This window comes from Macrobrachium nipponense, chromosome 8 (assembly GCF_015104395.2).
Source record: "Macrobrachium nipponense isolate FS-2020 chromosome 8, ASM1510439v2, whole genome shotgun sequence".
In the NCBI taxonomy this organism is placed as follows: Eukaryota; Metazoa; Arthropoda; class Malacostraca; order Decapoda; family Palaemonidae; genus Macrobrachium; species Macrobrachium nipponense.
The window spans coordinates 44753670-44781299 of NC_087203.1; the positions used below are offsets into that span (position 1 = coordinate 44753670).

Here is a 27630-nt window from a genome sequence, read left to right on the forward strand (position 1 = left end):
GTGGTATTATGATAAACATCAAATCTTGTTGGAGAACCATCATTTAAAATAATTAAATTTTGTTATCTATAAAATCTAGGAGAGTATTTCCTCTCCTGTCAGATGATGTACTTCCCCACATGGGATGTTTGGCGTTGAAGTCACCTACTAATAAGTAAGGTTTTGGTAGTTGTTCTATTAGATTTTCTAAATCTTCCACTTGTAATGGTCTATTATTTCCAAGATGATCAATTAAGCGTTCTAAAGACGGTTCTACATATATTGAGCATATGGTTATTTTTTTTTCAGGAATACTTGGACTGCACATGCCTGTATTATCGAGTTAATCCTGACAGGTTGGCATTTGATTGAAGAATGCGTTATGATTGCAGTTCCTCCTTGACTGATGTCATTTAAAATTTGTGTTGATTTCCACACTTTATAATTTATGCCAGCATTGAGAACATTGTTACCTGTTTTAGTTTCATGTAAGCAAATATTTGCATTACATTCTCTAATTAATGATTTTAAGTTTTCATTATTTGATACGTATCCTCTAATATACCACTGTAAAATAGACATTTTAAGAAGGTTTTGGGTTTTGTTTTACTATCTTTATTTTCCTGAACTTTGCATTTTATTGAAGTTGTATAATTTTGCTGTACTTTGTTCTTCTTTCGGTGGGTGATGTATTTCTGCTGTTGTTTTCTTTGTTGGCTGAAGAGTCTCAGATGTTCTTTTTATAAGAGGTGCATTCAAATGGCTTTTGATCTTGGGTTCTATTTCAATACTTTCTTCAAATTTATTTGATATTTTAACTTTCTTTTTTATTTGAGTTTCTCTTTTTTCATTTTTTGTTTGCAAGCAATTTTCGTTGCCTTTGTCTTCTCGGTATTCATTTTTTTCCATATAGATTTTTGGTCTTACTGATTGTATAATTTGTTTTTTGGATTTGGGTGGGGTTGTTTCAAGTAGTCTTTTTTTTTTTTTTTTTTGTCTTTTGATTTTGCTTGTCCTCCAAATTCATCATGTCTTCATGCATTTTTGGTGTTGGTAATATATTATATAAATTTGTGTTACTTATATGTTCTGCAGCTTCTGAGCTTGAATTTTGGGCCTTTGTATTATGAGTATTTTCTGTTTGATTTACACTGTATAATTTTGTAGGAATTTGGTTTTGCACTTCTTTATTTACTACCTCTTTATATGTGTTTTCTTTGTTTGTTTGTATGGTGTTTTTACATGGCATAGAACCAGTGGTTATTCAGCAACGGGACCAACAGCTTTACGTGACTTCCGAACAAAGTCGAGAGTGAACTTCTATCACCAGAAATACACGTCTCTCACTCCTCAATGGAATGGCCGAGAATCGAACCCGCGACCACCGAGGTGGAAAGCAAACACCAAACCAACCACGCCACTGATAGGCGCTGTGTGTGTTTTTCCTTGCTGGGTTTTGTAAACCTCTTACTTTTAGTTCTATCTTAGCTTCTCTTATTGACATTCCACTTCTTTCTTGAAAGATTTTTAGTGCAGTGTTGTATAAGTAATAAGCGCATTCCTTTGATCTTGAGTGGTGATTCTGACCACAATTTATGCAATTTGGGTTTTCACAGTCCCATTCTGTTGTGTGGTTGTATGATCCACAACATGCACATCTTGGAGGTTCTCTGCAATTTTTATTTGAATGGCCATATTTACTACATGATTTGGATTGTAGTGGTTTAGGGATATATGGTCTTATCTCTCTCGTCTGCCCTAATACTTTAATTGTTAAAAAGTTCGTTTCCTTCAAATTTCAGTTTAGCTATTTGTATATTTATTTTTGAATTTTTCCTACTTGGGATATCATAGATGTCCCAATCTTCAATGTTTTTGTATCTTTTCTTAAGTGAGTCCATCAAAATATTTTGATCTATTAATTCGTCTTCATTATTTGGCAGGAATAAAGTACCACAAATACTATTAAGTTTATTATGCTTCGTGACCTTTATTTTTGTGTTATCTATGTTCGTAATTTGTAAGTAATTTTCTGATAGGGCTTTAGTAGTGATTTCCACTATCCATGTATTTGTTTGTGTTTGACGAAATTTCATGTTTTCTGTTGGGTATCTGGTCAGTAAATAATTTTCTAATTTTAAATTTGAAATTTTGTTTTCACTTTCTATTGTCAAAAATCTTGTCCAACTGTCCTTTCCAAAAAGTGATTCAAATAAAGCTAGCGAAGGGCTAGGCTGGAATTTCTTTTGATAAATCTTTTGGGCCTAATAAAAGGCTCCATGGTTGGTATATTTTGGGTTGAAGCGTCCAGAAGGGTGTCCTTGTTCGTTTCCAGGGTCAGATGAGAATTTAGTGTCAAGGGGTCACATTTTCCAGGGGACCGGGTTCCATAGTCTATTTCCATTTTTTCTTTTTTTTTTGAAATTACAGAGAAACCAACTGCAAGTCACAGAAAAAACTGGGTCTCCTCTCAAAGACTTCCCCTTCACCAAAGACACATATTAGAGACTAACTCCCATATGTCCACTCCCTACCCTACCCCGAAGGGATGGCTCTATCATAACATGATTGGCTCAAGTGTAAGCGAAATCCGCTTGATAGCACCAAGGGTATAGCTAGTATGCAATCATCCCCACTCATGTTATCTTAGAGGGCAATCCGGATAAATTGCCGAGAGTCCTACTGTGGAGACTATACCTCCCCGGATTCCGTAGGTAAGTCCCCACAGGTAGTCCCGCCCCAATAAATATTGTACATCAATATCCTCAGGGTCCAGACATATTCGAGCGGCGGACCAAACTACTATAGTCCCTGCCATTTGGATCAAGGTAAAGCCTCAAGTTCAGAGACCCAGCTCTTACCTAACCTGCACGAGGGTTTTAGTGAAGAGGAGGAGGACAGCTAGGCAGAGCAACTGAGTGATAGAAAGTAAGAGATTGGAAGATGATCAAGTAAGAGAAAAATTGACATTTAGATTCAGACTAGGAGATAATTCTCCCAGTTCGAAAGCCCTCTTGCCAGCTACGCAGTTTCAACCATAGGTTGGAAATGCATAACTCCGTCAAGGCAGTCTCAACTTAAGAGGGTAATAGATAAGGCAATCTTCCTCTTGCTGGATATATTGGGAGCTTCTGTTATGACCACACAAGACGCACTACTGAGGGATGCATGGCGGGTCGAAGGCTAGCATCAGAATGAGAACCAGTAACTTTGTGGTCTTTTCATTGCCAGAGAGATTGAGGGTCATCATTCATATGGTGGACACATAATAGCAATGTTAGTGATACATGCAGTTAAAGCTTTCTCTTTCAGTTTTACATTTTGTATTCCTCATTCTTAGAAATTAACTTAAGTGTATAGTATACATAGAATCGAATGTCACTGAAATCCAGCTGTGAAAGTATCATATATTATTTATGTCATATGTACTCACTTGACCAACTTTTGAGGGTTCATACAGCCCTGTTTACCCTTGACATGATCACAATATTTAAAACTTTTTTAAAATTAATTTACATGGTTTGAATAATTTTTTTTGTTTCATCAGTGATGCAATTACTTTTAATTCCATTTTAATGTTAACCACTACTCTTTTCAGTTTATTCACTACTTAATGACATTATCACTTTCTCTGTTTGGTAAATGACAGGCATCAAATGCTAACTTATTTCTATATAAAAATCTTGTACATCTAATAAATAAAGTTTATTACCTTTTATACATTAACATTCTCCCCTCCTTACATGGCTCAAGCTAAATTCAAGTGGTCTCGCTTATCTTGGGCCTCCTCAGGATGAAGGAAACTACATGATGAAATTTCCTGAGGGAACATCTTCTATACCATTGTGTGTCACTAAAAATTCCACAGACTTCCGAGCCAACCAAGGACAAAAAATTATGTGCAAAGTTCTAATTCGGTACTGAACCGATCTGCTTTGCCCTGACTTGGCATCTTCTCCTTCTCCAGCAACATCCTTGCTGAATGTCGAGCCCTCAACAGCATGACTTGCTGCATATGATGTAATAAAGGACTCTGTTCGTGAAAGCATCACCCGTGTTGTTACCAAGTTGGCCCATGACAAACCTAGTGAAGGCATGACTTGGTTGTTTAAACCATACAGAGACATCTGCTTGTTACCAAATGAAGTTGTAACCTAAAATAAAACAATTACAATTACCTATTGTATCCTGTCAAAATACTGTGTAAAACTAATTTGATTTATACACTGGTTGCAGGGCTATTTTGACTATAGACAAGACTACAAATTGCTGGTAAGGATTTCAGTTACAGTACTAGTATAACCTTCAATTTTTTTTATAAATTTATTAAAAGTATTGTCACTTAAGTTTAAATTCCAATCACTGTGCTAAACAATTTGATAAACCTAGAATACACATGCAGAATCTTCTGGAATACCTCAAATATTTTGCCATTTGCCATTCATCAGCAAATCATTGAAAATATGATATTTCCTGATATGAAAATTACTTTTTGACCAAACAAGCAAGCTTTCAATTACGGAATGTATTAACTATTTATTAAGTAGTCTGACTAGACCACTGAGCTATTTTCTTTATCTCTCACAGACCTGGCCCTAAGGATTTTGTCTTGATCAGTAATAAAGTTTAGATTTTATCTACTATATTACAGCCTTTTAAAAATTTTATAATTGGCTAGTTTGAAAATGATGGAGATTCTGACAAAAACTTCTTTGATTTGTCTCCAAAAACTGACATTTGTTGTCATTTAAAATTTGGATCTTCATAACATTTTTCCAATATCACTCTCCATGTCAAAAGCTTTCTGGAAGACTACAGTCTTGTGGAACATACAAGTGCTTCTCAAGATATTTTTGTTGTTGTATTTGTCTAAAAAATAAAGTCATGTCTAAAATTACAAAATTAACACAAATTTTTATGGAATATACATTCCAACAAAATTTGTTGTAATTTTTATATCATACTCATGTTTCTGGATATCATACCAAGCTATAACAAAAACTTCATAATTTTACTTTTTTCTGACTTTCAATGTTCATTTAACAGCCAGGCTAACTGTGCAAAATGCCTCTATAAATGTTGCAATAACTTTTGGAACCTTTAATATCTTAGAGTTGTATAAAATCAGGAAACCATAAAATCCAGTGCTGTAGAGTTTGTGAAGCAAAATTTTACTACCTCATAAGAATTTAAATGTGATTCCTCATCTATAAACTTTACCATGCGTTAATCAATGTCAATGGGTTTATTACAAGGCATATCCTTGCTTGAACATCAACATAGCTGAAGAAGAACAACTTTATTTACAGAAACTATAAATACAAAGTTCAACCAGTAGGATGCAGTTTGGTGGTTGGGAGTCATACAGCAGTAATGATGCACAAAATAATAAGCCTAACCAACCTTGCAAGTTACTGAGAAAAACTTGATGACTATTAAGATTTCTGTGTGAACAATAGTCCAATTAATGTAAAATAATGGGGTCATCCCTGGCATGCTAATAAAGGGATTTTGACGTAAGGAAAAATCTATTTCTGGGCGATTGGCTCGTGTCGCCAGCGAAATATCCTTTAATCTATTATTTCTAGGGTAAATGTACTAACACATACCAGAGAATAAATAAAATAAAGAAAAAGGTCAGTATAACTGACTCGCTCACCCTCCAAGAGGGTGTCGGTATGAACACTATGGCGAGTGAGACCACTACCACGAGCCAAATGCCAATAGAAATCTCCCACTACAAAAACCCTCCATGAGGGGAGCCGACCCACAGAGTGAGCAGCACGTACTACTACTACTCCATCCCATGCTGCCGACTGCTGCGCCTCTGGTGGCCATCCTGAAGTTAGCAGACAATCTTGGGCGAAGGGATGGGTAGGGCGGGATTTCGCTGGCGACACGAGCCAATCGCCCAGAAATAGATTTTTCCTTACGTCAAAATCCCTTTTCTGGCTCAGCTCGTGTCGCTGCGCGAAATCGTACCAGAGAAATAGCACAAGATTGTAAACAAAATTAATAAAATAAATCAGAATAGGTCTCAAATAAAAGATAAAATAAAATAAAAAGAATATAATTGCTAAAAAGATACATATACACAGTGATACAAAAACTAGAAAATATGCTTAAATTACACTTAATTCTAATCATGTTTCTTAACATAAGGTAATTTACATATATACAGAGGTAAAATGGCTTACATGTATCAAAATGGTATCTGTGTAAAGGTATGTATCAAAAACACTAGAGCAATTAATATAATCAAATGAACAAACAACTCAACAATAATAATATATAAAGGAATGTATATGACTTAATATACAAAACCCGTAACCATTATAATTAAGATGTATCCCCTAGCATAAAAATAAGGGGATAACATCCATGAGATCAATATCTGTAATCACCTGTGAGTGTCCCTAGCAAAAAAAATAAGGGACACCCACTACATCATCATAAAAGCAGCTAAGACACAAGGTGACTGTAAATGAACAAGGCAGGAATAGACGAACTGTTGGGTGAGGCAGGTAGAAAGGAGGACTGGATCTTCTACTACAGATTAGTTAGAGTCAGGGGAAACTATGTTACCCGCTGCTACTGCTGAAAATTTCAGAGCTTCCAAGGACTTAAGGTAATGACGTTTGAACACTGTCGGCGATTTCCATCCGGTATACTTTTTCAACTCATCGAAGTTCATATGTTGGAAATAATTAATTGAGGTGGCTACTGCCCTGACATCATGTGCTTTCGGGAAAGAGTCAGGATTGGCTTGTTTAATGAAGTACAGGATTTGTTGCCTGATGCCTTTAATGGATAAAGTTCCACCTTTTTCCCTCTTAAAGAGGGGACCCGATGAGGATGAGGAGGTCCTGGACAGAAAGGCTCGTAAGGCTGAAACTGGGCAAAGAGATACATCTTGTGGAAGGGGTAGTACCTTCCAAGGTTCCCACCTCATCAAAGGATCTTCATTCTTTGCTATAAAGCTACGTTCCGGAGAAAGTAGGACTTCCCCTGTGGGAAGGAATTGAATATGATCCGGATCTCTGGATAAAGCCGACAGTTCTGAAATTCTTGCTCCTGAAGCCAAGCTTAATAAAAATAGAGTTTTTAGTTTTTCTTAAGAGCATTATAAACGAGCATGTGTCATTATCGGTTTCTGAAGCCAGTTTTAGAACATCGTTTAAGAACCATGATACTGACGTAGGCCTTACAGAAGGTCTAAGTCTAGCACATGCCTTAGGAATAGACGAGAAGTAGGAATCCGTCAAGTCTATGTTGAATCCAAATTGAAATATCTTTTTCAAGGCTGACTTGTTTGTCGTAATCGTGCTAGCTGCTAAACCTTTTTCAAATAGGGATCTGAAAAAGGATATAGCTGAATTAATTGCCATGATTCTAATATCTGATTCTCTCAGGAAGATTGCTAACTTTTTGACAGCAGCATCATACTGTCTCAAAGTTGAATCCCTTTTATCGGATTCCAAGAAGAGAATATTCTGAGGGTCAATATTCGCATCTCTTTTCGCTGCAAACTTCATGAAATCCATAAAGTTAGGGTTTTGAGAATCCCTGAGGAAGCGAACACAGTCTTCGTTTGTACTGACTGGGAGAGCCTGGGATTGGGAATCCGAAGAGGACGAAGACCCAGTTCCAGAATTAGGGGATACCAATTGCTCTTCGGCCAGTCTGGGGCTACTAGAGCCACTTGACCCTTGAATGTCCTGAGTTTGTTTAACACTTTCATGAGAAGATTCACTGGAGGAAAGACATAAATCTTCTTCCAGTTGTTCCAGTCTAGAGCCAGGGCGTCCGTGGCATAGGCCAGAGGGTCCAGGTTGGGGGCTACATAACACGGTAGTTTGTGGTTCGCTTGAGATGCGAAGAGATCCACCTGTAGCCCTGGAACTCTTTGAAGGATCCATTGGAACGAACTGTTGTCCAGTGACCATTCCGACTCTAGGGGCACTGATCGGGATAGCGCGTCTGCTATGACGTTTCTCACTCCAGCTATGTGAGTGGAGGAGAGATGCCAACTGAGCTTGTCTGCCAGGGAGAAGATGGCTACCATGACTGATTTAGATGACGTGACTTGGAGCCTCCTCTGTTTATACAATGTACTACCACTGCGCTGTCCAGGACTAGCTTTATGTGGGAGTACTTTGGTGGACGTAACCTTTTTAGAGTCAAGAACACTGCCATTGCCTCCAGTACGTTTATATGGAACTGACGGAACTGAGGTGACCAAGTTCCTTGAACCTTTTTGAACTGGGAATACCCTCCCCAACCGCTTAAAGACGCGTCTGTGTGGATGGTGATCCCTGGTGGAGGGAACTGAAGGGGTACTGACACCGACAAGTTCTTGACTTTCGCCCACGGCCGAAGTCGATTCTTTAGAATCAGAGGGACTGAGGATAGTTTGTCCCTGGACCTGACATTTGCTCGTGAGCGCCAGATTCTGGTTAGGTCTTTCAGTTTGGCTTTCATTAAGATGTTCGTCACTGATGCAAACTGGAGTGAACCCAGGATCCTTTCCTGAGTCCTTCTTGACGCCAGTTTGTGCTTTTGGTTGATGGAATCGACAGAGTATGGGAGGATAGATTCCATTGAATGCCCAGCCACTGAAAGTTTGACTCTGGAGTGAGTCTTGACTTGGTCCTGTTTATCTTGAAGCCTAGATATTCCAGGAACTGAATCACTTTCAGTGTAGCTCTGTTGCATTCCTCGACTGTTGAAGCCCAGATCAACCAATCGTCGAGATACGCTACTACCATAATCCCTTTGGTACCAGACCTGGATGTCCCCGTGCGGAGTCGCGCATGGAGCATGGGACCGGCAAACTTCGTGTCCACATGGGTCCTGAAGTGTGGCGGCGCATCCCGGATGCTCACAGTTGGTGGTCTGTAAGTGGGAAGACACATGAGTATCTTAAAGAATATCACTTACAGGCTAAAGGACAGAAGAACTCCGTTGCATGCCGGAGCTCGGAAAAAATTTGGGCATAACCCCTCCCTTAATCGCCTGAATAGGCTATAATCCCGGAGAGATCCGGTGAGACATGTAAGGGAGGGGGGGTGGTTTAAGGTACTTAAGATAAACTTATTAGTTAATCTAATAGCACTTAAACCTAAAACTCGAACGAACCGGACTAAGTCCAGTGCGTGGCGGAGTGTAGTAACTCAGCGATACGGAGAGGTTAGCAGGGACCCACTGTATGTTCCGGTCCACTCTGCTGGGTGGACTAGCATCTTTCCGCTGGATGCCAGGACTCCGGTGGAAAAGGAGCCCTAGTAAGGTGGGAAAGAGCGAGAAGGCATACAGGCTCGAGCTAGCACGGAGCGACAGGGTAGCAACGGAGGGGGGGAAAGGCCAGTCCCCCCACCACGTTACCACCCGGCCGGACCGAGAAGCCGGAGAGGTCGAGTCCAGTCTGGGTCTGTCCCGTCCCCCTACTCCCTCCGCCTGGGGGAGAGAGGGAGGAGGCAGGCTCGGGTATGTGGAGCGAGCATGGTAGACCGACCCACCCTCCCCCGACTCTATGGAAGAGCGGGAGGGGGGGGAAGGTGACTGGACAGGCGTCTGGCTGCCTCGTGATCACGTAGTGACCACGGGGCGGTAAGACCAAAACAAAGACAACTAAGCCTAGGACAAACCAACTGATCAGAGAGATGCTATCGGGAAGCAACTGAACTGATAAGCGGTAGCATATAGGCCCACTGGACCAAAACCAACTGATCAGAGAGATGCTATAGGGAAGCAACCGAACTGATGAGCGGTAGTATAGGCTCAATGAGCCATGACCTAGGCTAAGCCAGACGCCTAACTAACCTAACTATAACAAAATAAATAGTATAAATGAATAATAATGAAAGAAAGAAAACAATATAGCAGGAGAAAAAATCCAGGAGTGTACGACTAACCCGAAGGCAAGTCTACCACTCAAAGCTAGTCAGGGGCCGATACTAAGAGCCGTGACTAGGGTCTGGATAGAAGGAGCCTACATAAGGTAAAAGACATGCATGCATGACAAACCTGTGTAGACAGTACCCTAAGTAAAGCGGATAATTAAAATAGAGCGTACATAAATAAGGGGATGTTCTGGGTATGGGAGACCAAGAACGAACCCACCACGAGGCAGGACTATGCTGCCATGCTTCCGACCCAGAGTTCGTATTTATACCTAAAAAACGGCAAATACTGTCTCAGGGCCGGAAAAAACCAACTAACCATAAATACCGAGTACTTAACTTAGCTGCTGCGATGGCTGCACGCTCCATGATAGATAAATCCAACGAAAGGGCACAAAAAACACAGAGAGAAAAAATGGCACGTGTGAATCGTGTGCGCTAACTGAAAAGGATGACCACCAGAGGCGCAGCAGTCGGCAGCATGGGATGGAGTAGTAGTACGTGCTGCTCACTCTGTGGGTCGGCTCCCCTCATGGAGGGTTTTGTAGTGGGAGATTTCTATTGGCATTTGGCTCGTGGTAGTGGTCTCACTCGCCATAGTGTTCATACCGACACCCTCTTGGAGGGTGAGCGAGTCAGTTATACTGACCTTTTTCTTTATTTTATTTATTCTCTGGTATGTGTTAGTACATTTACCCTAGAAATAATAGATTAAAGGATATTTCGCGCAGCGACACGAGCTGAGCCCAGAAAAGGCTATTATCTTCAAAAAATCGTCTGGGAGCACACTTTGTCAGATAAAAAGTTTCCTTCTCTGGTTATCAAAAACCCCAATTAACTTACTGGAAAAATGACAGTTCAAGGAACCTCTTCAAAGTTTTACCAACCATGACTTGTAACCAGGCAATAGATTATCATCTTTGGGAAGCACAGTAACTGGAATCTGTAACTAGAAAAAGCATTCTTTTGCAATAACAGAGAAGGCACAGGCTTTCTCAAACAGTACAAAAGAATGCTTCTCACTGAAAGAATCTGAGGAAAATCTCCTGAAATGTAAAACACTACGGCAAGAAAGGGTTAAAAATGTTAGACAGTTATGAGAGAAGAAACCACACAGCCCAGATGATATGAAAATGGCAGAAAGACATGTAACTCAGGGCTGAAGGAATGTTACAAAGAATCTTAAGTGCCATTAGCAGCAGGCTTGCATGGCATACTGCAGGCAATACCCCTCTGATATACAACCTGAAGAAACCCACTTTCAAGTCCTGGGAACTTTAGGAAGACATCCAAAGTCAAGCTGAGGCCAAATAGCAGTGCTCTGCACCAAAACCAATCCTCTAGCCAAAAATCTAGACACTTTAAAATATTACCATCACTTTGAATATGAGTCAATGTCCTAGAGGTTTAAGGAAATGGTTATGGGGAGTTGAGAAAGAGCCATTTTGCCTTGTAAGGGTTTACATTGGTCCATTAGGGGTTAGTTTTTCCAGACCTCTGAGTCTCAAGTAGACTCTTCTCGGGCTGGTTCTCAGGGATCAACCCTGAGAAAGAAAGAAAAAAAAAATTAATTAATTAATTTTAAAAAATTAATAAAAAAAATTAGTCTTTATTTGAGAAACCTGTCTTATTTAAAAAAATTATGATGTTATTAATTGAAAAATCTTTCCTCTCAGCAAGAATACTTTTCATTTTTGAATTTCGTAGATAAATAGATCTTTGCTGGGTCCAATTTGGGCACTCAACAAGTAAATGCTGTACTGTCATGGGTGTTTGACATCTGTTACACTTCACTGGGTCAGCATGTGGTGTTGACATCAGTGACCATGCGAGAATCTTGTTGTGTCCTATACGGAGCCTTGCTAGGATCACCTCTTTTGATCTTTCCTCCTGTGAGGATGTCCTCCATGTATACACTTCAGTTTTTATGTTTTTAAGTTTATTTGTTGTTGGCACCGAGGCCCATTCTCCTTTCCAATCCTGGTAAATCAATGGTTTAACAGATTTTACCCAGTCTGACACTGGAGACGATCCCGCTTGCATTGAAAGACCTCTTCGTAATGTTATCAAATTACGGTGATGTTTTAAGGGCAAAACACCTGCCTCTACCAGAAGTGAGTTTGTTGGGGATGATCGGAACGCTCCTGTGGATAAGACTGTTGCCTTATACATGATTAATAAAATGTCTCGCTTTGCTCCCCAATTAGTGTGTAATAACTTTTTTAATATGGCAAGGGCTTTGATGCCCTTGGCTTTAATGTATTTGATGTGCTCTTTCCAATTTAAATGTTGATCAAATATCACTCCTAGATACTTGATTTTTGTACAAAATTGTATTTCAGTGCTATAAAGGTGAAGTTTGATTGTTTGGTTCTTCATCCATCTTTTGTCTTTGTAGAAGAACTCTCTGAGCATGTCTCAAATTACTACTCGTTTAGTAAATAACAAAGTCATCAACATATAAACTGTTTTTTACACCACTTGGTAAATTTATAGTGATGTCATTGATTGCTAAAGCAAAGAATGTACAGCTCAAGACACTACCTTGAGGGATTCCTTCTTCCAGTTTATAGGTTACTGAGTAGGAATTTTCTACTCCTACTTGAAAAGTTCTGTTTGTTAAAAAGTTCTTAATAAATATTGGTAAGTGGTCTCTTAGTCCCTTGGAGTGGAATTTTTGCATGTATTATGTTTCCATGTTGTATTGTATGCTTTTTCTATATAAAAAATTATAGCTACTGTTAATTTCTTTTGTTCAAAGCCTTTTTTGATATGATCTTCTAAATGTGTTAAGGGATCTAGGGTTGATCTGCCAGCTATTGAACCAGACTGTGGTGGTCTTAAAATGGATTCTTTGGTTATTACATATGTTAATCGTGCATTAACCATTTTTTTCTAAGATTTTGCATAGGCAACTTGTTAGAGATATCGGCCTATAATTGGATGGATTACTTGCATCCTTTCCTGGTTTATTTATTGGAATTATTATGGCATGTTTCCATTTATCAGGAAAGACACGTTTTAGCCAGATACTACTATAAAATTTTAATAAATATGATTTAGCTATAGGAGCTAATTTTTCTATCATTTCAAATGATATTTTATCATATCCTGGTGCGGAGGGATGACAAAGAGTTGATGGCATTATCTAGTTCATCCATGTTAAAAATATAATTATATTCCAGGTCTTCAAGAGTTTCAAAATTGAGTACAGGCAGTCCCCGGGTTACGACTGTGTTGGCTTACGACGTTCCGAGGTTACGACGCTTGTCAACAGACATTATTTCCAGGGTTACGACGCATGTTCCAGGGTTACGATGCATATTCCAGGGTTACGACGCCTACAACACTCATCTGGGAGATGAAATATGACACCAAAAATGCTAAATAATCAATATTTGAAGGTTTTTTTTATGAAAAATGCCATAAGAATGCAGTTTACATAGTCTTCAATGCACCCAAAGTATTAAAAGTAAGGTTTTCTTAGGATTTTTGACGATGTTCCGGCTTATGACGCGTCTCAAGAACGGAACCCCCGTCGTAACCCGGGGACCGCCTGTATTATATTTTCTTTTTGCTTTCTGATATTTTTAAAATGTATATCTAGGCTGTAGTAAGCACTGATGTTTTCAAAATGCTTTCCAATTATATTTGATATTTCATAAGTATCACTGTATATTTTTCCATTTAAATGTATTGCACTTCTTGGAGGTCTTATATGTTTTCCCTTGATTTTCCTTATCTTTTGCCAGAATCCCTTGTGGATGTGTTTGAAGATATGTTTAAGACATATTCCTTCCATGATGCGATTTTTTCAGCTATTACCATTTTTCTAAATTTGGCTGTATATTTGTTATATAGTGGTTTAATGTGGTTAATAGTTATGTTTGTTATAACTATTTTGTTTAATATGTTTATATCATGGGGCCTTTTGTTGAGTGATTTAAGGCGAGTTTTGAGTCTGTTAAGATTGCGACCCAATATATGTTTTATTTTACTTAAGGTTGTTAAGGTTGGGTTCCACTATGGGACAGGGGATTTTGTGGAATGTGATTTGGTTTTTGGAATACTTTTATCTGCAGCATTTATTATGAAGTTTGAGAAGGATTCACATGTAGTATTGTGATATTCATTATGTGGGAATGGTGGTATGTTTCGTGTGTATAGGAAATATTTACCCCAGTTAGCTTTTTGAATATTATATCTTGTAGGTGGCAATATTTTGATATCACTTAAGTAGTTCAGAATGATTGGGAAATGGTCACTTGTGTATGAATCATCTAGGACGTTCCATTCAAATTTCTCGGCTACATCATTTGAACATAATGAAATGTCAATTGAAGAAAAGGTTAGCTGTGTATTTGAAAAATGTGTTGGAACTTCAATTTCATTGAGACAACACAGGTTACTTCCTATATGTTGTAGACATATGCACATTGGGTTGTGGTCTCGTATGATTCTTTGTAATTCGCCCAGACGTAGTTGGGTTAAGAGACCATTTATATTCCATTGAATGATTTTATATTCCATTATTGGGAGGAACTGGTGTTAAATTCTGTAAATTGATTGCTGATTTTACTTTGCCTCATAGTTTATATGCATTTGAATTTATTTGTGGTTTTTTAAGCGTTGCATTTGTATGTTGGTTATTAGATTCTGCAGTTGTTTGTTTTTCATAATTGAATATTAACATGTCTATTTTGATTTTATAAGTTCCTTTTTGTATTTTAAGGATTCAGAACATAATTCGTTCTCATGTTGGTGTGTTAAAGGGCACCTCCTTGATGTGTCTGCTGGATATATGTTAAGTAATTTGTTTTCTAGTATCGCTGCTGAGATTTTGTAGTCAGCTTTGAGGACTAGAAATCTTGACCAGTTATCTGGTCCAAAGAGGTCATCAAAATGTACCAATGTGGGATTGAGTCGGTAATTTTTGTTTCTTTTTGGTCCTTGTTTTATATATGTTGCTTGTCTATTATAATTTTTATATTTTTCTGTATTGTTGGGAGGATTATTTGTCTCTAATTCAGAATTATTGTTCATCATATATGGTTCCATTGTTACGATATTGGAGTTTAACAATTTATTTTTTTTGTTTGTTTCTTTCTTATTTATGCACTATTTGGTTTTCTGGCTCTGCTGCTTTACTTGGAACAGGGTGTTCCTTTGTATCATTTATAGTACTTTCACTACTTGTGGCAGTACCAAGGAAATTCGGGAGTGACATGCCAATAGTCATCAACTGTGCCGTAGTTTTTCCATCATGGGTCCCAGGGGTACTCAAATCATTTATTTCAATACTATTCATAAATTTTGAGTTTTATAAAAAAAAATAAATAAATAAATAAATATTGAAAAGATATCATTGGCCCTTCGCGAAGTTAAATCTTCCGCCAATGGCACATGTGAGAAAGGACTCCCAAATGTCCACATCCCTACCCTACCCCAAAAGGGGATGGCATAACATGATTAGAATGGCCCAAGTGTAAGCAGAACCCGCTTGCTAGGACTAAGAGTACAGTATTACGATAATACAATTATCCCCATCCTAATCACATTATGGGCAAACTGGATAGAATACCGAGAGTTGTATTCCTAGAACCAGGCGCCCCCTGGAATCCGTGGTCCAGCTCCACAGAATAGTTCCGCCTGAAAATCAGGTCCGAACATTGTCGGGTTGATGATGGATCTACCACAGTTCTCATTATTTAGCTTTGGATTTAACTCCACATTAAGCCATGATATGTTTTCTCATTTATTGCTTTAAAAAATTTTGGCAAAAAAGGAAACATCCACAGAAGTTAACTCGAAAATATATAATGTCATATGGGACTCTTGGGTTCGAACCTGGGAAGAGATTCCTGAGGTTCGAGAGCCCCCTCACCACGTCAAGGTGGTCCCATAATGAGGGGGTTACATTGGTCTAACTGTATGGTTTATACGTACAGTATATTCTTTTTGCAGCATCCTGAAAAAAAGCCTCCCTCTTACAGGGACTGCTCAACCTATAAAAGTTGTCATGAAACCAACTAAAGTGGGATGAACATTATAAAAAGACACGTCTTAAGTTTCTTTGATATGGCATCAAAGATTCCACCTTAACATGGCTGATCTTGAGGGCCATCTTAGTATAGTTTTGTTGCCAAACTAATACATACATGTAGTTTAGTCTCTGTCTATTCCAGCAAGAAGGCACATATAAAGTAATGGAATGGTTATTCATATAAGCATCTCAATACTAGCATGAAATTTCTACGTACACTACAAATGACGGAGAATCAAGTAGAAATTTACCTGATTCAAAACTATAACAGGTGTTTTCTTCAGTGAACCAAGTTCATGCAACTTGTGTCGTAGCTTTTTAAACATCACAAGTCTATTAATCTCTGGTCCCTCATCAGATCTAAAGACAGCAGCTACAGTATCTAAGATTACCATCCCAATTTCATGTTTTGACATCAAAGTAGGCAGCTGGTACTGGATACAATACAACAAATTTTCCTGAAATTAGACATGACAAAGCAATTATATTAGCAAACTGTGGGCAGTCCATGGTCGTCAGCAGCCTCGGTTATTGGCGATCTGGTTTTATCGCTACTATCAGGCTAAAGTAAAAGACTCCTGCTGTTGCTCATTGGTTTTAAGTAAGTTCATTCTCCAGGGTTGATGCTGAAGGGACATAGCACTAAACACCTTAATCATATACAGTGGTACCTCGACATACGAAAGTCCCAGCTTACGAAAAATTCAAGTTACGAAAGTAAATACGAAGATTTTTTTGGCTCTACATAAGAAAATGGTTCAGGTTAAGAAAGGTTGTTGCTGTAAAGTCCCGAGATTCGCCCGGACCACCGATAACAATTTTAAAACTCGCGCGCCGCCAACTGAGTAGACTCGCCACCATCCTCCCGCTCTCCCATTGGTTCCTGATGCTAGTCAACGCCATAACTTCCTCCTCTCCTATTGGTCAGCATCATGCCTCTATGTAAAGGCATTCCTTGACCATTTTTTGCAGCAGCGTTATCATAAACACTAGAATTTGTTCCTTCACATATACGTATTTCGTTTGTTAACATAAATTCGTGTTAGTGATTTCACTTTTGTTGTACTGTAAGTTACTTTATCGTGTTGTGTGTGAACTTAATTACGTTATTAGCCATTGGTCCCAAGAATGTTGCTGAAGTTCACGGAAAGAAGAGGATGCTTTCTATGGAGAACGAAGATGGAGATAATCAAGTGTTAATGTTTTCTGCCATTTGTTAATGTGTTTCGTAAAGTTTAGTGTTAATGTTTTCTGCCATTTTTTAATGTATGTCGTAAAGTTAAGTGTTCATGTTTTCTGCCATTTGTCCTCCTCCTCTGTCGCCACTTTCGGAGATCGCCTCACTCGAAAGGTAAGGTTAGGTTCCACCTTTTACTACATATGTATGTACATGTACGTAAAGTATTTCTTGTACCATGTATACTAATACACTTCATTTACAGGTACGTACTACAATAAAGGTTATGTTAGGTATTGAATGGTCCAAATTGTTGTATTTCATTGTTTATTGGTCAATTTAGCTTTATTATAAAATTTACTGGGGTGTTTTTGTAGGGCTTGGAACGAATTAGGCAATTTACATGGAAAATGCGGTTCCAGATACGAAAAGCTCAGGTTATGAAGGCCGCCTCGGAACGGATTAATTTCGTATCCTGAGGTACCACTGTATATCATCCCACTGCCAAGGATTTCAGATGCTGCATATAAGCAAGGGCCCAACTTTCAACTGTGGATCTAACCTTTACCTATACTTTTTTATGAAAAATTGTAGAAATTATTGTCACTAGCTAACTTCAACTCATTATCTGAACTTCCATTTTTTTCTTCTTTGAACATAATCAGTAAACTACTATGTATACAACTATTAAGCTTTAAATTAACAATACAACAAGCTTTGTATAATACAAAATAAAAGTCACAAGGACTGCTCAATCAAAATAATACTGATGCAAGTGTTGTAAGCAAGAAAACAAGTGAATCTTGGACACAAGTAAGTGGACACGAGGTACAATCTGATAAGAGAATATACATGACTGTACATTACTCCACTTACTAAATCAGGTATGTGATGTATAAAGAGGCAATCCTTGTATGACTTGGGACCTTGAGGATATCTTTTCTGCATGAAGTCAATCATCTGATGAAGACGATTAATGGGAAATTGTGATTCAGTACAGATGTAGACAACACCTGAAAATACCAAGCAAATAAAGGACTAATTCTAAAATGAAATATATAGTACAAAAAATTATTCAACACAATTAAGTAACATTTTTATAAAAGAATTCTTCCTTCCTAAATGAAAGTAACCAATGAAAAAAAATGATGACTGAGAAAGAATGGGAGATGATTTGTGATGAATAGAGCAATCTGTATTTTGTATTAAAAACAAAATGAAAGATGAATTTATAAACATCAACTTTTAGCAATCAAAATATAAAAAGTTATCCATAACTATAAGAAAAAAGCTGTGGATACAGAACCATAATGCATTTACCTTTGCCAAATCCTCCAAGATTCTTTGAGAGTTGAGCATTAAGCGCAAGCTGGAGTGCTATCTGGGTCTTACCACTTCCACTTTCCCCATATATTTCGGTGATCCCTTTTACTGGAATGCCACCTCCAAGGTTTCTGTCAAGTTGAGAACACCCAGTTGGAATAGTTAAGGTGCTGCCTTCCTCCTCCTCTAATACTTCCCAACCTAAAACAATAAACATATTACCAATTGAAAATAACTAATTCTGAGGAATAAAACCAAGTACGAACAGTAAAGCCCTATTTGCAGAGAATACATCCACATACATAAGTTACAGTATACTGCATAGAGGATAAAATAGGAATAAATAGTCACAACAAAAAGTTTTCCATCTCTAAAAATGGAAAAAAAAGAACATCGGAGTATTATAATTCCATTAAAGATTGGCACACTTCTGACAACATGATGTTGGGATCAAATTTAAGCAGAAATGCTCAAGATACAGCAAGTATGCAATATGAAAACCAATTCAAAATACTGCACTGTACATGAAAAAGTGGTAGTTTAATCAAAATAAAAATAAATAAAAAAAGTCTCTATCACAGAAGAGGTCTGACAAAAACTGCCACACTATCAATAAAAAAAGAACTATTTAGCAATGGCATATCTACCTAAGAAAAATATAAACTACATACTACAGTACACATCATGTAGCTAAATATTTGGTTTAACTAACATATACTGATACACAAATCAATAAAATTGGAAAATAAACATGATATATCCATCCTTGCTAGATTTCACTGACAGACAGAAGAAAGTGTGTGTGGGTCTAGTTTGCTTACATGTTCTTGATTCTGGAAGAATGGCCTGAGATAAAGCACTTATGAGGCTTTCAATGTCAGCATTACTTAATCCAGCTCTCTCGCGCAGCTCAAAGTGAGATGTAGAAAAGATTGAACGGGCAGAACAAAATCCAGCTGAAAAATAATTTCATTAACTATGACTGAAGAAACCAACATGAAAATGGGTACTTATTATATATGTATTGAAATTCTAGAATTGTTCATAGAATTACCATACAAAAATAATTTAAGAGTAAATAAAGAATTGTAAAAACATACTACTTGATGTACATAAATTCCTTTAGGTTAATGGTTCATTAAATCAATCTATGCCTGTGTTTTCAATGAATTATTCAACTATCATAAAGCATCGACATATACAATGCAGTACTGATGAGATAATCAGAGAAATATACTGCAATAATGAGAAATTTATCGTCTTTTATTTGTTTACTTTCATCCCCGAGGGACTTGTACTGAACTTGGCAGAAGTTCAATGGGACACCATGTATAGTACCATACCCTGGCGGGATGAAAGTAAATATATAAACAAAAGATGGTCAATTTCTCATTAGGCTATCTCTGTATATTTCTCAGATTATCTCACCTGTACTGCATTAGCCTATATGGGCTAGGCTATTTACAACCTTTCCTATAGTAAAAATAACTTCGTCGATAAAAAATATCTCTATGCGGAGCTCTTACTCAGAATTACCTGGCGTCAAAGAGGGGGACAAAGCCTCCATCCCAGCCAGACAGGACCTGGTACCTTAGGTCAAGTTAGAATGCATCACTTACGGTGCCCAAGGTACGAGTTCGTTGTGGCATTTCCGCCGTCACTTCTCCCCTGTGGCCCAGTTGCCCTATGTTAGGTTAGGCCAAGATGCATCCATTTAATTGGTTTGATTTTGATTTACATAGATTTTTGGCACTATGCCAAGCACTGGGACAACTAAGCCCATTCAGCGCTGAAATGGAAATTGACAGTAAATGGTTTGAAAGGTGTAGAACATAAAAGGAGAAAAACCTCACACTTGCACAAATAATTGTTAGGCGAGAGTGGACAGTGAGATGGAAAAAAGAGAATATGAACAGAGGTACAGTAAAAAGAATGAAGTAGCTAGGTACCTAGTTGTACCTAGCTAGGAGCCAAAGGGGCACTGCAAAGAACCTTAAAGTATTAACGCCTACATTGCACCGAATGAGGTGCACTGCCGGCTCTACCACCCTACGGAGTCCATTTAGGTAATTGGCTTTGCAATAATTAGATAGTACTTACCTAGGTACCTAGCTATTAACTAGTAGTAATGAAAAGAGATTTTAATTTAAAAATCCAGGCCTATGGTTGGTATAAACTAGATATAAATTAATATCCAGTTGCACATAATTGTTCACATATCATACACTTGGGTAAATAATGTCAAAATTACGTCAATGTTCCTACGTTATGACCAGGCAATAGGATATAGGTAGTAGTACGTACCTAGCTACTAGGCTAGATGGACGACCCAAGATAAAAATAAGTTACTTCTTAATCTAAATATTAAGTCTAACCAATCATGCCTACCCCTCCGAAGGCCATCTTTAATTCTTGGATTAATGAAGAGTAGACCCAAATCGTCGCTCGGGTCTCTCTTCCTCGACGTCTCCATAAATGTAGGTGAAATTATTGTAATTCATCAGATGATGGCGTATGGCCGAGACGTACTAGACGTTTCCATTCAAGTTTAGCGCCTGACAGCACGCAGCTGTTAGCGCTTTGAGATTGCTAAAAATAAATTCCTACTTTTATAGAACAAAATATGAATACAATTTTATTTTTTAGATTAATTATTCTCTTAATTTGCTAATAAAAGTATTTAGATGACGTAAATGATGTAGCATGCTATGTATTTAACATACACGTCAAAGATCAAGAATGCCAACAATGGTGACTTGAAGTAATATCTAAATTGTATGCTTTTACGTTAGGAGCCTGTATTCAATATAATCAGTATTATATATAATTAAAGTAAAATTAACAATATATTTTATGGTTATTCAAATTACCTGAAATTTATTAATAAATAATTATATAAGACTTCGTCATGTTGTCAGCACTGGACAGCTGACGTAAAGCTCTGACAACACAAAACAAACTGTCCTGTGGCTGTCTCTACTCTCGATCAACTCCGGTAAATTAACACAACATGGCCAGCCAAGAAGTAGACGAACTGTTTGAGGTCAAAAATTCCTTTTACATCGGAAATTACCAACACTGCATCAATGAAGCCCAAAAGTTGCAGGTAAATGCCAAGTTACTGCAAGTTCTTTTTACCCTAAGGTGCTCCGAGCAGAACCCTAAGGTACTCCAGAAGGGGATTGATGGGCCACCTTAGGTAGGGCTATTATTGCCCTAAACGGGTTTTAAGTTAAATTTTTGGTAGTTTTCAGAACGACGGGATCGGGCTTTTCCGATATTACTAGGTTTTCATTGGGTGCCAGGCCACCCCCCCCTCCCCATCCAGGTCAAGGCATGGTTCTCTAAGTGGGGTTAGGATGGTAAGATCTTGGGTTAGTTTGCGGAACGACAGCACTCCCTCCGATTGGAAGCTTGGTAATTTTAAGCCCTCATTCCGCGGTAAAGTAGACTATGGCAGTTGACGTTTTCCTATGTTATTTTACTTACTGAACAAGAATTTAAATTAATATTTACTATTCGGACGTAATTAACCCCCAGGGGCCAGTACTAAAAACAGCGAAATACATTGGACTCCCCAATCCCTAGTAGATGTCGTATCCACGGTTACGTTCCTTGTAGTCCGTGCGGAACTATTCTTTAAAATTACCCTGCAAGAAACGTAACCGCGGATACGACATCCACTAGGGATTGGGGCGTCCAATGTATTTCGCCGTGTTTAGTACTGGCCCCTGGGGGTTAATTACAGTCGGCCAAATAAATATTACTTTAAATTCTTGTTCAGTAAGTAAAATAACGTAGGAAAACGTCAACTGCCATATTCTACTTTACCGCGGAAAGAGGGCTTAGAATTACCGGAAGCTTAGTCTGTTGTCTCCAATGTTTAGTGTTACTTTAGTGGTCTAGGGGAGTGAAGCCCCTCCAGCCAGGTCAGGGGAAGATGCCCTACTACTAGCTGACGTTAGGAAGGTAAAGTCTGGTTAGGTCAGGTCTTGACATGACATTATAGGAAAGGTTAGGTTCCTTCTCTTCTGAGGAACCTATTCCCATCATTTCACACTTGCTCCTTTGCTTTAGCCCATTACTGTAGTATGGTCTTGAAAATATAATTTGTTTCGACTAAGTACAAACTGTCGGTTGTCACTTCTACCATAGTGTATGATATTAGCTTGAAAATATTTGTTAGGAAGACAAGACAGACAATTTTTCTACTCTGGATATTAATAATGCTTTTGATATCTTGTAACAGCCAAGTACTCCAGAGTTGCGTTTGGAGCGAGATGTATTCCTATACAGAGCACTTATTGGTCAGCGGAAGTATGGAGTTGTTCAGAGTGAGATTAAAGCTTCAGCACCACCCCCATTACAAGCCTTAAAGCTACTAGCTCAGTATTTCCAGTCTACAAGTGGAAGGTAAGCTTGCAAGCTACTTGTACAACACCATGTATATGTTAAATTGCTGCACCCTTTATCACATGCATTCTATACAGCTATCAGTTAATATATACTGTAAAGCACTGTATATAGATATATCGTGTTCTGTTTAACAGGCTTTATTTTTTGTGGTATGTTTGCCAGTGCTTATGTGAGTTCTGGTTGGAAGTATTTTTAATCTTCTGAAGTTGAAAAATAATATCCTAAACCTGTATTGCACATGAAATTAAGACCATAAACTTATTTTCGCAGATCAAATGTGGTAAATGAATTGGAAGCACAGTTAAGCAAAAGTGTAGATTTAACAAACATTGCATTACTTGTTGTAGCAGCCACAATTTATTCCCATGAAGATAATTATGAGGCAGCACTACGAGTACTGAATCAGTCGGATGCTCTTGAATGGTGAGTAGTTTCTACAAATATGATGATTTTCTTTTTTCTTTTATAGAAAAATTACAGATTGAGGAAGTACAAAAGTAAGGGTTTACATCAATTTATTGAAGAGGAGAATAGAATAGGCAAATTGCTGATTTTAACTAACTCAGGGCTAATGATAAAAAAGTAAACAAGTACGTAGAACCTAATGCTTAAAGAAATACTGTGATAAACTCACTGTTTCAGGCACTATGTTTAACAGAAATATGAAGAATTATGCTATAGCTGGTATGCAGTAACTCAACTATTTTCTGTGACAGTAATGTAGGTAATCTTATTTTATCAATTACATCTCTACTCTAACCTACAGTCGTGCCCTCATGGTTCAAACATACCTTTTGATGGAGCGAGTGGATGCTGCTCGGAAAGAATTAAAGACTTTGCAAGAAAAGGATGATGATGCAACCCTCACACAGATGGCACAAGCATGGATTCATATTGCTTCAGTAAGTAATTTTACTGACAAGTAATTTATGTTTGCATGAAAATTTTGCAGTTACACCAGGTTGGGTTTGAATTTTATATTTTACTTAGTGTTGAAATCTGTTTTCTGTTGCCCTTTAAAAGGAATTCAAGATTCTTGACTTTGCACTAATTAGTTTTCTTAGTGATGAAGTTGTTTTCTGTTGCTCTTTCAAAGGAATTGAAGATTCTTGGCTTCTCAGTAATTAGTATTCATAGAGATGAAATCTGTCTTCTGTTGATCTGTCAAAGCAATTCAAGATTATTGCCTGCTCAATAATCCTTTGTGTTAAGCCTTGACTCAGTTATTAAATTAGATGTGAAATTGGAGCAAGCAATAGCTACAAAAGTTGGACAGATGGTTGCGAGTTGATCAAAGAACTGAATGAAAAGCAAAAAATAGAAAGCAGTACAGGTGGATCAGAAGGTATCATTGCAAAGAACTTTTAGTGCTGCATTATGTTTGGTATGCTGGGTAAGGAGCACTGTATATCTGATAAGTCTATATGAGGCTCATTGTGCTTCTAGCTATTCTTTGTTGGTGAACCATTAAATTTCAGAAATAATGATAAAACCAGTTAATTTATTAAGATTATTGCTTATAAAACAGGGAGGTGAGAAACTTCAAGACGCTTACTACATATTCCAAGAATTGATTGATAAGAATAGCAGTACAGCTGTATTACTTAATGGGCAAGCAGCCTGTTTCCTTGGACAAGGGAAGTACGAGGAAGCAGAAGGAGCACTTCAGGAAGCCCTGGATAAGGATCCCAACAACCCAGACACACTGATTAATCTTATGGTATTGGCACATCACACTGCAAAACCACAAGAGGTAACTATGGATCGTAAGGGTTTTAAAACTTGTCTTTGTCAGTGTTAATAATATTTTGATCATGTAAATAAGTCCTTATGTATATTTCCAGGCTGTTATAATTTGAATATCACCATCAATATGGTTTGAATTCATTTGTTTGAAAAAACTAATTTGGTCTAGATCCTGATGAGTCCCAAAGTTGTACTATCATATTTGCTCTTAATAATTTTTATGCCGTATCTCCCTTTTATTTGTTTGGATCTCTATTAGATGAGATTTATACTCGTATTCATATAAATTACTATTAAAGCTGGCATGAAAGGATTGTATAGGGAGCATTACTTTACACCTAAATCCATAAATGGAAAATTTGTTGTAAAAATGATAGAGATTTTGATATGTTTGTACCAAATTGTGTTATTTTTTACAGGTTGCTAGCCGATACCTGGCCCAACTCCGTGATGAACACAAGACACATAAATTTGTTGATAGTATTGTAGCTAAAGAGGAGGAATTTAACCGGTTAGTGAAACAGTATGCAGCCTAGCCAGTCATATGTTTGTTTTTTATGTATTTTTGTATAAGATCAACTATGTTACTGCACCTCGATTACTTACTATTGATGCCATGGTGGGAACCACATATTGGTTCAGATTAAAATAAATTTTTATTTGGAGCTATGTTACTTTATAAAAAGTTATAATTAAATATTTATGCTGTTAATAATTTTATTTTCATATTGTCCTAACAATTAAAGGAATGTAATCATTCCCAAGGTATTGGGTGTGAATAAATGCTTTTACTTAGTGAGAATTTTTAATCAACATGTAGAGGACATCCTAATATTTCTGTAATTGAAAACAACACTGACTGATAAGCTTGTTACAATCAGATAAAAGAACTAAAAATTTCAGAGAGAAAATTTTCCTCCAATATTGCAGTAATTGAAGGTCAAATTGACTTGAGGTATAACAATGTTACTACTAGATTATAGACAAAAATTGACTTGAGGTATAACAAAGTTACTACTAGAATATAGACAAAATTACAGTTTAAAACTACAGCAAAAATTAAGAAAAATTAGTGATAAACTTAAGGGTCAAGGGAAACAATAGTGAACAATTACATTAGGTATAGGAACTTTCATCCCAGTGCCATGACATTTACTATTACGAACAGACTAATACTGTATACACTATGTAACTAGTACTTATATCATTGTTACTGTTTCAAATACCAGTACTACTAGTCATCCTCTGTACAATCTGTGTCAAATTTCTGTGTGAGATTGGCTACTGACTTTACAGGGATTTCCTCTAATGCTGTGGTTCAGCTTGGGTATAAACTTCTTGGAAAAGCATTGCAGAAGTGTTATTAATGAAGGTGTAGAATATCAATTTCAGAGCAATAAAGGCAAGGCAAGATACATAAGAAATTTGAGGGATATGCAAGTGCCATGGGGAGGTCAAACTGTCCTTGAGAGAACAGTCAATGGCATAGTAAAACAGAAATAAAAGGAGTTAATGGCAAAACGCAGTCTTGTGAGGATCGAGCATGTATTTTACCTTGAGAGAAGACAGTTACATCTGAATGACACAAGCAAAAAAAAGTGTGTGCAATTTTTAGGATGCATTTGAAATGGAGTTTAATCTAAGTTTAAACTTTGTGTGAATAGTAAAATACAGGAAAAGCTAAATGTAAAATGGAGTTGTACACTTCGTCAGCATGAAAAGTTTTAGAAAAAGGCAAGTGACAAAATTATTGAGAAAAATTATAAGCTTAATAGATTTTCAACAGATCAAGCAGTGTAAGGTCAAACTGTGATGAAAAGAAAAATTAAGTGTGCTGAAATGAAATGCCAAACTGGAAAAGTACTGTTGAGAAATGAGATCATTTTTTTTCTCTGAAGTGGATACGCAAGTTATGGAAGAATATACAAGGATAATGATAGAAATTAAGTAATTAAAAAGTAAAATGTATTACTCGCTTTTCTGGTTAACGTGCATATTGACCTGAAACCAATGTCGTGCTATTTTATGTGATATAATGTTTCTCAAATTAATTAGTTGACTAACACGACACGATAAAATTATTCTCTCTCCTTCTGATGATAAATCTATCAATTATTTTTCGTGTTTTTATCTAGTGATTTACACTTGTAGAGGGAGTACCTCGCTCAGTTTTCATAACCACGTCAGCAAAACTTGGTATGACAGTAAAATCAGTACAAGAATAATCACCTGTAGGCTACACCTGCAACTGAAAGGAAATAACAGTGCCAAAGCGTTTGTAAGGACATATTTTATGCAACTTCAGTGAACTAAGTTGCCTCTGGGAAAGCCATAATGAACCAGTCGCCCTCCCATTTACTTATTCTTGCACGAACTTCTCTTCCATCATAAAAATTGTTATTCATTCGCATCCTTCCACACTGTCTACTATATCATCCTAGCATTAGCAAAAGATTTTCCTTTACTAGAAAAACTCTCCCGAAACCTCTATTCTGAAACCACATTTTTTTTTTCTCGTATAGTTGATCCAATCGTCTATCTTGACTTCTAAAAACAAAACTTATTCTTTTCCTGATATGCAATACATATACTACAGTGTTATACCCTTATGCTATTTTTTTTTTCATTGCCTGATCTCTACCCTTATAGGAACAACTTACACCCATTTCTCAGAAACCTTTCCCTTATCAGGATATTTTATATTATGTATACCCTGGTCAATCACTTTATCACTCTTCCACACCACTTCAACATGTCTCATGTAATCCCATCAAAATGGAAACAGAGGAGGGTGAGATTTTGTCGAGTACTACCAGTAGGCTACCTGACTATCTCCCCGGTTAGATGCAAATAGAACTAAATGATGAACAAGATTCAGGATAATAAATCCAATTCTGAAAGAACTGGATTAAAAATAGAGAAAGATGCAGCAGTGGGAACTTCTATGGGAGAATAACACTTAGGTTAACATTTTTTGGTTGATTTTTCTATGATACTGCATAAATCATCTCTGTATTCAGCAGTGAAGAAGCTAGAAAGGAGAG

The 27630-nt window shown here is 37.3% G+C and overlaps 2 protein-coding genes across 5 annotated transcripts; one reads left to right on the forward strand and one right to left on the reverse strand.

The window, feature by feature from the left end:
- Positions 1 to 3374: 3374 nt before the first annotated feature.
- LOC135222733 (DNA repair protein XRCC3-like) lies at positions 3375 to 20992 on the reverse strand. Of its 4 annotated transcripts, none has more exons than XM_064260970.1 (6): positions 20813 to 20992; positions 19246 to 19380; positions 18422 to 18625; positions 17978 to 18114; positions 16176 to 16382; positions 3375 to 4133 (listed from the first exon to the last, which is right to left on the reverse strand). In XM_064260970.1, the coding sequence occupies exons 1-6, from the start codon at positions 20895 to 20897 to the stop codon at positions 3783 to 3785; spliced, it is 1119 nt and encodes a 372-aa protein (XP_064117040.1). In that variant the 5' UTR covers positions 20898 to 20992; the 3' UTR covers positions 3375 to 3782. The 4 variants fall into 4 exon arrangements, with proteins under 4 accessions (XP_064117040.1, XP_064117041.1, XP_064117042.1 ...); XM_064260971.1 differs by lacking the exon at positions 20813 to 20992 and adding an exon at positions 19961 to 20094; XM_064260972.1 differs by having other exon boundaries at positions 3896 to 4063.
- Positions 20993 to 21342: 350 nt separating this feature from the next.
- On the forward strand, positions 21343 to 25381 carry LOC135222735 (coatomer subunit epsilon-like). The gene is made up of 6 exons (XM_064260974.1): positions 21343 to 21530; positions 22674 to 22837; positions 23111 to 23263; positions 23607 to 23742; positions 24369 to 24593; positions 25006 to 25381. The coding sequence occupies exons 1-6, from the start codon at positions 21435 to 21437 to the stop codon at positions 25120 to 25122; spliced, it is 891 nt and encodes a 296-aa protein (XP_064117044.1). The 5' UTR covers positions 21343 to 21434; the 3' UTR covers positions 25123 to 25381.
- Positions 25382 to 27630: the final 2249 nt, after the last annotated feature.